Source organism: Saccopteryx leptura, chromosome 9 (genome assembly GCF_036850995.1).
Source record: "Saccopteryx leptura isolate mSacLep1 chromosome 9, mSacLep1_pri_phased_curated, whole genome shotgun sequence".
Taxonomy (NCBI): domain Eukaryota; kingdom Metazoa; phylum Chordata; class Mammalia; order Chiroptera; family Emballonuridae; genus Saccopteryx; species Saccopteryx leptura.
In genome coordinates this window covers 86,201,527-86,215,625 of record NC_089511.1, presented here as the reverse complement: position 1 = coordinate 86,215,625, position 14,099 = coordinate 86,201,527, and the positions used below count along the sequence as shown (strand labels likewise).

At 38.4% G+C, this 14,099-nt stretch overlaps 1 protein-coding gene across 6 annotated transcripts in view; it reads right to left on the bottom strand.

The window, feature by feature from the left end:
- CCSER2 (coiled-coil serine rich protein 2) overlaps positions 1-14,099 on the bottom strand; it is a 164,357-nt gene that overhangs the window by 125,949 nt on the left and 24,309 nt on the right. For 5 of the 6 annotated variants that reach the window (XM_066349889.1, XM_066349890.1, XM_066349892.1 and 2 more), the window contains exons 2-3: positions 6,105-7,560; positions 4,831-5,027 (exon numbers count right to left, since the gene is read on the bottom strand). The exons of the other annotated variant lie outside the window; for it this stretch is intronic. In XM_066349889.1, the coding sequence (XP_066205986.1) occupies positions 4,831-5,027; positions 6,105-7,521 (1,614 nt within the window). In that variant the 5' untranslated portion in view covers positions 7,522-7,560. The remainder of the gene's footprint in view (positions 1-4,830; positions 5,028-6,104; positions 7,561-14,099) is intronic. 6 annotated transcript variants of the gene reach the window in all.

The following is a 14,099-nucleotide window of genomic DNA, read 5'->3' as shown; positions in this document are numbered from 1 at the left end:
AGCAGAGAGGAGAGAGTAATTAATTCTAATTACAAGAACCATCTACTTAATACCTACCTAAATACACTAAGGCAGTATTGGGGTGGGGGGGATGAAAAGAGGCAGTCTCCACTTACCCACTTAATAAGAAAAAGAAAAGCAGAAAACCAGAGTACATCTGAGACATGCCATGGGGTTGCACCATGGAACAGTTAACCTTGGGGGGGTCTGAATAAAGCCTTAGAGGATGCGTAAACTTGATAGGCAGAGTCATGGGAAGAAAGAATGTTAGACTAAAGAACAAAGGCAAAGGTATAGAATGGGAGCATTTAGAGAACTGTAATAATGTCAAATGGTCTTTGCATAGGGATGCAGGTAAGAGAAGTGGTGTATCAAAGGGCCCCTGAACACGGATACAGATTTAAGAAGCATCAGCATAATCTTACCACAGTTTACTGAAAAGTCTGACAACGGTAATAAAAGGCTGTTAAATGGGATGAAAAACAAGCAGAATAGAGACAAGTTGTCATCATCTCTGAGAAAATATCTGTGAATATACTTTAAAGAGATTAAGATACCCCCAGGCATTTCCTTCAAGTAAAATAACCCAGGCAACATTAAATTACAGTAAGACCACTGATAAAAACTATTTTAAAATAACCGAGATTTCCTTTAAACTTCAAAATAAAATTAAAAGAGGCAAATACAAGCCAGATTTCATATTCCTGTGCTATATTATAGATATGGAATATTCCAAAATTCAGTACAAATAACCAAGAAAACTCATACTCCCACATAAACAAGTGTTAGAATATTATTACACTCAGCACACATTTAAGTCTCAATAAGTATAGCACTACCAGTCACCAAGGTAAAAACCAAAATCTAGCACACTGTTCCCATAGTAAGATTTAAGAAATGTGTAATAAAATATATTAGCATCATGAAAAATGAAGGCATAACTACTTTATTGGTGTGTCAAGAACAGTCAAGAAAGAGTTTGAATCACAAGTGAAAAAGGCTCTATTGAAATGATAAGGAGGTTGAGCTCACCTACTATGTGAAGATAAGTCCAGGCTGATGAAACAAAGAAAACTAGACACTTTCAGGAATACTTTTTCAGGCTTCCTATAAAAATCCTTCCAAAAATAAAACAACTCCATGTAATGACTTAAAATTATCAATTCCTAAATATTTTAGTATTAGGAAATCAGTCTTGAAGACATGTAGTTTAAGTCCTCTTCAATGAGCACCCCTTATCCCTTTGAGTAGTACAAACGTTCATGTACGTCCTCGTACCTCCTGACCATCCAGAGTACAATTTATTTTAAAAATGTATAAGGCAACATTAAAAAAAGGCAAACGTATATTCTTCTTCTTTCCATAAATTGGTTATCAAACAAACATGATTTTAAGTTAATAAAACTGGAACTGGAACTAATTTCACTTTTTGAAAAAAAAAACTCACTCCCAGGGGTCAGTGAGCATGAAAAACACTCACTACTCAAAGGGTTATTGGTTACAACATTGCAGCAAAGAGGATTCTGAATATAGCTCACTATGCATACATGAGAGAAAAATGTTTTTGCCTAAAATTGTGCACGTACAATATGAATCTGATAATATTTATCAGGAACAAAATCTGTATTTCATCTTCAAAAAAGTTAAATATCAAAGATATTAAAAGTTTATTGAGTTAAAAAACAATCAGTTAGCCTGAGTAGATGGATACGAGGCTAAAAACCAAGAATACTAGTCTAAGAATATAATAATTAGTAAGTTACTCCCAATCTATCAATATCAATTTACTCTGAAATGCATCCAGATCTGAAATAGGAGTTAGTAACTGGTCCATAGCTACTGGAAAGGATTATTATAAAAATATAAAAGATGAATAAAAAAGGATATTGTCATGCAGTGGACAAGGAAAACTTTGCATCAGTACCTGTGTCAGAGTTCTCAAGACCACCCCCAGTTATATGATGCACAAACTGGAACCATAGGACTCAGCATAGCCATGTTCACAGTTAAGGTTTGGTCCAGCAAAAGGACACAAACAAGATCAGCGAAGAAAAAGGTGCATGGGGAGAAATGAAAGAAAACCAGGTGGAAGCTTCCAGAGTCTCCTCCTCGCACAGAATCACATACCATATTTCCCCTTGTATAAGACGTACCTTAACTTTGGGGCCCGAAATTTGGGGGGGAAAATGTATTACATAAAGTTATTGAACTCAAGTTTTATTCATCATAAAATTCATACAATTCATCCATGCAAAAAAAGCAGGAAATGCAAGTAAAAAAATCTACAACCACTATATAAGACACACCCAGTTTTTAGACCCCAAGTTTTTCAAAAAAGGGTGCGTTTTATACATGGGGAAATACAGTAAGTGGTGCTTAGTTCCTCCAGCAGCAAGCCGTGGCAAACACATCAAGTGTTGTCTATAACAGACATTCCTAAGAAACCTGGCGATTTTAACTGAGGGCCCCTTAAATGAGCACTTCTACTCAGCACACACCAAAACCCGAGAATCCCAAAAGAAAAGCACATGCTCAGCATAAACTGCATTGTTTGCACAAACACTTTAGGCACAGTAAGCGACTCTCATCTCTTAGGTGTACTTTTCATCACTGTAGACTCTAGGAACTGGTTACCAAAAAGAGCCAGCTTTTCTAAGGCTGGGCCATCTCAGGCCTGCTATGTTAAGTCTATTCCTCTCCCCAAGTGTATTATGGAGGAATATTTATGCAGGTAAATAATTATACCTCAAACCAACTTCAGATGGATTAAAACCATAAATGTAAAAAAAATTTAAACAACTAGAAGATATTAAAATAATAAGTAGTTAACAGTTATTGAGCTCTTGCTATATCCCTGGCATTAAGTATTTTGTGTGTATGATCTGAGAAACGTCAGGAATTAAGTGTCTGGTTGCTGCCATTTGCAGGACACAGTATTCACTTCTACTCACTCACATCCACTTAAAAGTCCTGGTAAGAGGAAAGCACATAAGACCCTAATATGTCACTTTTCTTAACTTCCTTTATCTAATAGCATAAAGATATTCTCTAAATTAAAACTCTCTTCTCTCTCTGTGCAACTTAACAAATCTTTGGTAACAATGGTTATTTTTTTCCAAGTTACAGGTTTTTATGACTATAAAAGAATTACATTGTCTGAAATACACTTGGAATTTAATATATCCACAAAGCCAACTAATGTGCCACACACCTATCATAGAGTCCTATTTTATATATAGTACTAAGCATGCATCTCTTCAAACACACCAACTACACTTTACTGATATGGCATAACATATACATTACTTGCAATGCTTCGTAAAATATGCGTGTATTAATGTATGGTCAATCTTCTAGTACTCATCCATATCTGGTTTCCTTGCATTCCAGGCACACTGGAAAACTGCTTAGTATATAACATTAGTTTGGGTCAATGCATTGTGCGTGAAAGTTCCATGTGCCACCTGCAGGCCAAAGCAAGTAATTGCACATTTGAGACTCTCAGGCACTCTTCCTCTACCAGTGACAAGACCGGACCTCAGGAGATGGTAAAGCCCCAAAGTCAAAACAGCTTAGAACACTTAAGACAACTGCCCTAGAGAGTTGTTCATAACTACAATACACTTTGCAAGAGTAAAAAATAATCTTTCATTGTGTTGAGCCCCTGAAAGTTGGCGTATAACCTGAGCCTAGTGCAGCCTACTTACTTCTTTGCTGTGGGTGCTGTCCTGTGCATTACAGGACATTAACCAGCATTCTTGGTTATTGGCCAGTAGCACCCCTCAACGTGACAACCAAAAATGTCTTTTGACACTGCCCTTTTCCCCATTATAAGAACCATTAGCCTAGTTTAATCTGAACATAGCTGTCTCCATGTCCAGGTGTATATGTTACAAATGGGTGTATGAGAATATATTTAACTCACATCACATGATACAAATATGTTTCATTGTGTATTAGGATCACATACACCTGACTGGTGGTGGCACAGGGGATAGAGCGTCAACCCAGGACACTCAGGGCCCTAGTTTGAAACCCTGACATTGCTAGCTAGGGGGTGAGCTCGTCAGCTTGAGTATGGGGGTTTCTGGCTTTAGCACAGGGTCATGGGCTTGAGCACAGGATCATCCACATGATCCCAAGGTCACTGGCTTGAGCAAGGGGTCACTGGCTTGGCTTGAGAGAAGCAATCAATTAAAAAAAAAAAAAAAGTAGTAGCCTGACCAGGCAGTGGCGCAGTGGATAAAGCATCGGACTGGGATGTAGAGGATCCAGGTTCAAGACTCTGAGCTCACCAGCTTGAGCACGGGCTCATCTGGTTTGAGCAAAAGCCCACCAGCTTAAACCCAAGGTCGCTGGCTCCAGCAAGGGGCTACTCGGTCTGCTGAAGGCCCGCCCATGGTCAAGGCACATATGAAAGCAATCAATGAACAACTAAGGTGTTGCAACGCGCAATGAAAAACTAATGATTGATGCTTCTCATCTCTCTCCGTTCCTGTCTGTCTGTCCCTGTCTATCCCTCTCTCTGACTTACTCTCTGTCTCTGTAAAAAATTAAAAAAAATTAAAAATTAAAAAAAAAAAAGTGAAGCAACTACAAGCTGATGCTTCTCATCTCCCTCCCATACCTGTCTCTCTCTCTCTCTCTCTCTCTCTCGCTCTAAAAAAAAAAGAAAAAAAAATCAGATGCTTTGTAGGCCTTAACATATAAGTATCCATTCTCAAATGAGGAAAGCTAATTTATTAACTTAAAAAGAATCCAATCAATATCACATCTCTCTACAGTGAGGTAAACAAACCATTTCAAAAGGGCATAGAAATTCATACATACTATGCTATTCATTTCGGAGGACTCATAGCTCCCAACTGGATGGACGTTTCCAATGGGCTCCAAGCCCTCTTCATCCCACATGTATGTTCCATCAGAGCTATCAGATGGAGAGAGTTCAAATGAAGACCCAGCTCTGTAGTCTGTATCTGGAGAAATCAAGTAATTCCCAGAAGTCTGTTTTGTACATTCACTCCTGTCTTCATTTGATTTTTTTAAAAGAGAGAGAAAAAGTTATTAACTCACAAAAATATAATTATTTCTCAGCTTCCAAAAATGTTTATAATTTTATAAGTATTACAAAATAAAATAATAAAATAATAATATAACAAAAGTTAGTAAAAAGCATTAATAACTGTAGCATTTTTTAACTTCTAAACAATAAATAAATGCAGAGCTAACATCTTGAAAATAACCTACCGAAATGTTTCCCAATTGATAAAAAGAAAATTCACTGAGCCCTCTTTCCCTTCTGCAACATTACTAACATTCTTGTAATATTTCCTGAGATATTTACATTTAAGCATTGGCCAGGAAACTCCTTCCTCTGTGTATATCAGTTAACCACACAGTGTCCTCCTTCTAAGGAACAAAGTCACTCCTCACAAGAAGACTCCCAAACAGCCAAGGGTTTCACACATCTCCAGGTACGGCCTAGTAACTGGACCAGCCACACGCCTGTACTGTATACAATTCCTTCAGCCTGTTCTCTTTTCAGGCTATGTGGGCATACAGATAAATTTCCTCCAGCATTTCATGCTAAGATAACCAAGAATTAGAGTAAATCTTTAACATATGCTCACTTTCCTCAATTAAAAAAATAAAGCTCCTCTGAAAGTATTAACTACAGAGCTTGCTGTGACAAGAAATCTAAGGCTTCCTATAAAAATATTAAAATATCCTAGGAGAAAATTTATTAGGTTAGACATAACTGCTCATTTAGCCTTTAGGACAGCTTTACTCAACAAATAGCTCTGATCTACTACTCCAAGAAAAGAGATGGTTTAAAACAGCGTGCCACTTGTTGGGAAAAGTGGAGGAAAATTTTTTTGAAGCAAGTAGTAAGAGAAGGATGTTTTTATTGATGTTGTAGATCAAGTTAAGAATAGAACAAGGAACAAAAGTCAAAGGATGAAAAATGGTGCCCCACTCCTATTGTATCTAGGTCCATCCCTCTTAGAAATTAATAGTATCATGGAATTAATCAGAAGATAACCCAGAGGTAAATTCAGTTATATTATCTAGGAGAAAGCAAACTTAAGGATATTAGTATTTACCAGAGACACTTAAATTTATCCACTCATCAGTTTTACTGAAGGGTTTTTCATTTTCCTTGGGGGACTCAATTATATCCTTTGGTGATACATTTTCATGCTTTTCTTCTTTGAGAGAAATTTCCTCTGGAGTTATTCTAGTTCTATTGGAGTCTTCTATATCTATAAAATCATCACTAAAATCTTCACTTAAATCATTCTTATCAGAAGATGACAAAGAAGACAAGGAGATATCATCCACATCATCACTCGGGTATCTACTTTTAGCATCATGCTTCAAGGTCTGGCCATTTTCTGTTTTATAACTATCGTTTTCAGTTAGTTCTTGGTCCTTGTCGGTAGCTCTGTCCTTAGCCAAAAGTGCAGGATCTTCCTCTACACATGTGCCAGCAGGTGAATTTTTGTTACTATCAACTGTGATAGTCCCAGAAAATGGAGTTCGGTTAGATTTCAGTAGAGTGGGATGAACCATCCTATAGGCCAAAGCAGAAGTTACACCTGGGCCGTTTGGTAAAGCCAGCTTCTTCCCACCAGCAGCATAAGGCCTATTAAATCCATACCCTAAATGTTCATTCCCATTGAGTACTTCTGACTGCTGGGAATTTCTTGTTAGCATACTTGACCTCAGAGGCACTCGAATGGGTAGGTGTTGGTTCTGATAAGGCTTAGTAAGATCTGCGGCTCTATTGAAGGAATGTGATCTAGTTATAGATGAAGGTGGAAGGAATGAATTCTGAATGGAATGTGAAAAACTCTGTGACCTTACCATTTTTTCACAAGAAAGAGATTTAATATTGTCTAGGGATTGTGCTAAACTTTCTCCAGAATTGCTTTTGGTAGCACAGGAGTTTGCTCTAGGCCTTTGTATATTACCAGCCGATCGATTTCCATAAAATCCGTTTAACTGCGATTTTGTAGCACTGGCTGAAGAATATGAAGTCCTTCCCAAGAACGTGCCTTTGGTGAATTTACCCAGATTAGATGGTCCAGACAAAGACTTCTGTTTTAACTCCTCTGCAGCTGATACAAACATAGTGGATGGCTTTGCTAACTTTGATGTAAATAAAGAAACACTTTTCAAACCTTCCTCTATCCCATTTTTAGCAAACATTCCTGGAGCAGGTGCATGTTTTTCGGGGTTCATTACTTTATCATGTGAGCCTGGAGAATCATTAGGCTCTTCAGCACTTTGTGCACTAACTTGGTATTTAGTTGGCATTCTCCAATTAAATGAGTGGGACAATGGACCATCAGAGCCATTATTTTTGATGTAACTTTTGACGCTGCTACCCTTGGAGGTTCCCAATAAATTAACAGGCGTTCCATCTGGCATTGGCTGCACTGTACTTCTTACAGATTTTGTTCCATACTTTGGCAACTTGGACCCCCAAAATGTCTTGATTCGTGTTTTTTCTTCCATGAGCTATAAGGTACATTTGTTTTTAAAATTTGATAGAATCTGAGGAGACAAAAGAAAATACATTAAACATTCTTAAATAAGGATAATTACATAGATTATTACATAATATGAATATTCTTATATAATAAATGTAACAGATCCCCAAAGCTACTCATGATGCTTATAGAACATAGAACAATAAGTATTGAATGCAATGATTACATTAATAACTTCAGGTTAAAATAAAATAAAGAACATTTTTATAAACCTGGGCTATGCATGAAGATAGCAAAATTCAGAAATAATTAGACCCAAAGACCAACAACAACAACAAAAAAGCCACTTCTATAGCATATATTTTTCGTTTAATCCAAATTATTTTTTTCACTTTCGGTAAATTATATCATTTAAAAATATGAACATGTGATTTTGTTTTTTTTAATAAGCAGATATGATCTCATAAAAACTAGAATGCATTTTTTAAACTTTTACTATTCAATCATGGGAAAGATGTTGGTAAAGAATACAATACAATAGTACCAAAAAGTCTAACAGCATTAAGGGCTGAGATATCAGCTGTCATTTTAGGCAACAATTTCAAAAGAATTTTTATCCAATAATATAAACACACACTATAGTTAGTGACAGGGTAAGAAGCATAATGATGTACTAAGGTTAATTAGTCCATTAATTCAACCTCTCCAAATTATTCTGAAGGTAATACAAAACAACAAATACAAAAAGATTCAACATAAACACATGAACATAAAACTAGAAACAAGGTCCTCTATTTGAGTAACTGTTTAATACATTATGACATGTCACAGGATAAGATTAAAAAGATGAGATAGAAATATTAAAATGTTTACCCTAACATTAATAGAAAAATATGTTCACTAATTGTATGTTCATTGAGATTATATAAAAGTATACACAAAAGCAAAATGCAAATAAAAGAAAAATACAGGATTTAGGGTCACTGATATTTTCAAACATATATATCTTATAATACTGTCTTTAGTTTTACGTTTTTAATTACAAAAATTGGTTCCAAGTCATCCCTGACCTTAAGAATTAGTTACAAAAGTACATATGTATTGTTAATTTTGTCAAAAGTAATATTTAGGAAATAATACAGACTTTCAAGTAAAGATGGTAGGATGAAGCAGAATTACAAAACTTCTTGTCCCTAATAACTAATAAAAGGAAAACATATATATACATACATGTGTGTGTGTGTGCATGCATGTAAGCGTATGCTTTTTTTAGTCAAAAAACCACCAGCTGCAGTCAAACAACAGAATATTTAAACTAAGAACCTCTAAACTTTACAAAGTAGTGGCCAGAAAGATTCTGTACAGTATGGCTTGGCTCCTAGGCTGATTACACAGCCTGGAAGCAATAATGAGAAAAAGCAGTGAGTTAATAAAAACTGCAAGTTTTGACCTGGCCAGGTCACTTAGTTGGTTGAAGTGTTCTCCCAATATGCCAAGAATGTGGGTGAGGTTCGAACCTCAGTCAGGGCACATACCAGAATCAACTAGATCTTTGGAGGAGACAAGATGGCAATGGAGTAGGCGGACAAACCAACTTCCACCTCTCAGAACCAAAGTGGATTACAAACTAATTTTAAGAACCATCATCCGGAAAAACCAACTTTGGACTAAACTAAGAGGACTGTTCAACCAAGGAACACTGAAGAAGCCACACTGAGACTGGTAGGAAAAGCAAAAACGCGGAGAGGGCTGCCCAGCTCCCCAGAGCTAATGGCAGCCGGGAGAGACTCGTGTGGTGGGAAGTGAGTTTAGCAGAGAGGGGAGGGTCTTGAGTACCAGTAACAAAGCCCCAGCCTGCAGCCCCAGAGCCTAGAAGAGGCGTATGGACAGTATTTAGCTGGAAACAAGACAGGAGTATTTTTTGAGAGAAAGAGACTGATTTCTCAGACCCAGGATTCTTCTTAAAGGGACCGCTCAGAAAACCTCTCTCACAACCACTTACCCAGGGCTCAAGGGGTCGGGGAGGAGGAAAGTACCGGAGTAGCAGGAAGAAAGTGTAATCTAGGAGGCATAGGGAGAAACATTTTGGGATACAGCCACCCTAACCCCTGGGACGAGTCACTCCCCAAATCTGAAGTGAATATTTCCCCTGGAAACAGCAGGACACCAGCCAAACAAGCTCACCCGCGGCACTCAGAGCAGTGTCGCTTAGAAGGAGGGAGCTTTCGGGACTATAGTAGTGAGTCTTAGGGTCTGAGCTGCAGCGCCCGGACACCACATGGCTGAGGGTTCTCCGGAGAGAGGGGGGCGGCGGGACGCGGAAACGCGGTTCTGTCGGCAAGGGCGGAAGCTGGCTGGCCACCACTGGGCCCAGGTGCGAGCTCAGTCTTGCCCGGCTAGGGAGTAGGGGACGTGCAAAAGTGGTCAAGCCCAGCTGCGGACAGCCTGCAATCCAGCCTGCAGGGGAAGGGCAGGAGCCCTGGAAGGGGTGGAGACCCACCCTTGAGCAAGGGTGCAGGAGCACAGCCCTGCCCCAATCTCGGAACCAAGGCTTGTGGCCTGACTCGGGAGCTGGCTCCTCCCACGGGAGTGGAGCCAAAAGCCCAGAACAGGCGGAGTCCCACTACTGAGCGTGGGCACGCAGTCCCGCCGGGCTTGTGGAGCCTAGGCTTGCAGCTGTCCCACCAGCGGGCTCCTCCTGCAAGGGTGGGGTAAAAGCCCAGAATAAGGTGGAGACCTGCAGCCTAGCAAAGGTGCTCACCCTTGCCCTCAGGGCCGAGCATAACGCCACCCATGAGGGCAGGGCGAAGGCCAAGACCACTGAGTCTTGTACACCCAAACACATGATCACAGCCACTAACGTGAAGGAGAGGCGGAACGCACAGCAACAGCCCCAGTGGGCAGGCACCAGCAACGCCCATACCCCACGGCCCTAGGCAGCAATAGCAGAGGAGGTGGCAGGCCTGCAGACAGACCACATCTAGGGAACACAGAGGCCACACCTAGTGGACTCCAGTGGCCAAAATCTTCTTTTACACAGACAAAATGAGAAAGCAGAGAAATGCAACACAAACGAATCAAGAGAAATCCCCAGAAAAGGACCTGAATGAGTCAGATATAACCAAATTACCAGATGCAGAGTTTAAAATAACGATTGTTAGGATGCTAAAAGATATTAGAACAACAATAGATGGTCATTACGAACACCTAAATAAAGACATAGCAATGATAAAAAAGGACACTGAAATAATAAAAAAGAATCAATCAGAAGTGACAAATACAATATCAGAAATGAAGAACACAATGAAAGAAATTAAAAGTAGGATGTATGAAGCTGAGAATCGAATCAGCGAGTTAGAGGACAAGATAAATAAAGGCCCGGAAGCAGAGCAGAAAAAAAAAGAGACTCAAAAAGTCTGAGGAAACTCTGAGATCTGTGACAACATGAAGAGAAATAAAATCCGCATCATAGGGGTTCCTGAAGAAGAAGAGAAAGAACAAGGGATAGAGACTTTGTTCAAACATATCATAGCTGAAAACTTCCTTCAATTAAGGCAGGAAAACATCTCACGAGTTCAAGAAGCACAGAGAACTCCATTAAAGAAAAACCCAAAGAAATCTACACAAAGTCACATCATAATTAAAATACCAGCTAAGTGATAAAGAGAAAATATTAAAAGCTGCTAGAGAAAAAAAGACTATCACCTACAAAGGAGCCCCCATAAGGAAGACTTCCAACTTCTCAACAGAAACACTTGAGGCCAGAAAGGAATGGCAAGAAATATTCAAAGTAATGCAGAACAAGAGCCTACAACCAAGACTACTTTATCCAGCAAGGCTATCATTTAAAATTGAAGGAAAAATAAAAAGCTTTCCAGACAATAAAAAAAACCTCAAGGAATTCACTACAACCAAACCAAGGCTGCAAGAAATGCTAAGGGGGCCCTGGCCGGTTGGCTCAGCGGTAGAGCGTCGGCCTGGCGTGCGGGGGACCCGGGTTCGATTCCCGGCCAGGGCACAGAGGAGAAGCGCCCATTTGCTTCTCCACCCCTCCCTCCTTCCTCTCTGTCTCTCTCTTCCCCTCCCGCAGCCAAGGCTCCATTGGAGCAAAGATGGCCCGGGCGCTGGGGATGGCTCCTTGGCCTCTGCCCCAGGCGCTAGAGTGGCTCTGGTCGCGGCATATCAATAACCTTAAATGTAAACAGATTAAATGATCCAATCAAAAGACATAGGGTAGTTGCGTGGATAAGAAAACAGGACCCATACATATGCTGTCTACAAGAGACACACCTTAAAACAAAAGATGCACATAGACTGAATATAAAAGGATAAAAAAATATTTCATGCAAATGGAAATGAAAAAAAGCTGGGGTAGCAATACTTATATCAGACAAAATGGACTTTAAAACAAAGACTATAGTAAGAGATAAAGAAGGTCACTATATAATGATAAAGAGATCAATCCAACAAGAAGATATAACCGTTATAATTATGTATGCACCTAATATAGGAGCACCTAAATATATAAAGCAGACGTTGATGGATTTAAAGGGCGAGATCAACAGCAATACTATAATAGTAGGAGATTTCAATACCCCATAAACATCACTAGACAGATCCTCAAGAAAGAAAATTAACAAAGAAACAGCAGACTTAAAGGACATACTAGATCAACTCGATTTAATAGATATCTTTAGAACCTTTCACCCTAAAGCAGCAAAATATACATTCTTTACAAGTGCTCATGGTACATTCTCTAGGATAGACCACATGTTAGGGCACAAAAGCGGTCTCAACAAATTTAAGAAAACTGAAATTATATCAAGCACTTTCTCTGATCACAATGGCATGAAACTAGAAATCAACCACAACAGAAAAACTGAAAAATACTTAAACACTTGGAAACTAAATAGCATGTTATTAAATAACGAATGGGTTAACAATGAGATCAAAGAAGAAATTAAAAAATTCCTAGAAACGAATGATAACGAGTATACATCAACTAAAAATTTATGGGACACAGCAAAAGCAGTCCTAAGAGTAAAGTTCATAGCATTACTGGCATACCTCTAGAAGCTAGAAAAAGCTCAAATAAAAAACTTGACCTTGCATCTGAAAGAACTAGAAAAAGAACGGCAAGTAAAGCCCAGAGCTAGTAGAAGGAAGGAAATAATAAAGATCAGAAATAAATGACATAGAGGCTAAAGAAACAATAAAGAGGATCAATGAAACCAGGAGCTGGTACTTTAAAAAGGTAAACAAGATCGATGAACCTTTAACCAGACTCACCAAGAAAAAAAGAGAGAGGACTCAAATAAAAAAAATTAGAAATAAGAGTGGAGAAATAACTGACACAACAAAAATACAAAATATTGTAAAAAAATACTATGACAAACTGTATGCCAAAAAAACTAGACAACCTAGATGAAATGGACAAATTCCTTGAAACATATAATCTTCCAAAAATTAATCTGGAAGAATCAGAAAACCTAAACAGACCGATTACAACAAATGAGATTGAAACAGTTATCAAAAAACTCCCAAAAAGGAAAAGTCCTGGGCCTGATGGCTTCACAAATGAATTCTACCAAATATTCAAAGAAGAACTAACTCTAATCCTTCTCAAGCTATTGATATTTCGAAAAATTCAAGAGGAAGGAAGACTTCCAAGCTCCTTTCATGAGGTGAGTATAATTCTGATTCCAAAACCAGGCAAGGACAACACAAAGAAAGAAAATTATAGGCCAATATCCCTGATGAATTTACATGCTAAAATCCTCAACAAAATATTAGCAAACCAGATCCAGCAATATATGAAAAAAATTATACACCATGATCAAGTGGGATTTATTCTTGGAAGGCAAGGCTGGTACAATATTTGCAAATCAATCAATCTGATTCATCACATAAACAAAAGGAAGGAGAAAAACCACATGATCATTTCAATAGATGCAGAAAAAGCATTTGATAAAATCCAGCACCCATTCATGATCAAAACTCTCAGCAAAGTGAGAATACAGGGAACATACCTCAACATGATAAAGGCCATCTATGACAAACCCACAGCCAACATCATACTCAATGGGCAAAAATTAAAAGCAATCCCCTTAAGATCAGGAACAAGGCAGGGGTGCTCCCTTTCATCACTCTTATTCAACATAGTTCTGGAAGTCCTAGCCACAGCAATTAGACAAGAAAAAGAAATAAAAGGCATCCAAATTGGAAAAGAATAAGTAAAGCTATCATTATTTGCAGATGATATGATATTGTATATAGAAAACCCTCAAGTCTCAGTGAAAAAAACTACTAGACCTGATAAATGAATTCAGCAAGGTGGTAGGATATAAAATTAATACTCAGAAATAAGAGGCAATTTCATACACTAACAATGAACTGTCAGAAAGAGAAATTAAGGAAGCAATCCCCTTTACCACTGCAACCAAAAAAATAAAGTACCTAGGAATAAATTTAACCAGGGAGATTAAAGACTTGTACTCGGAAAATTATAAAACATTGATAAAAGAAATCAGGGAAGATACAAACAAGTGGAAGCATATACCGTGCTCACGGTTAGGAAAAATAAACATCATTAAAATGTCTATA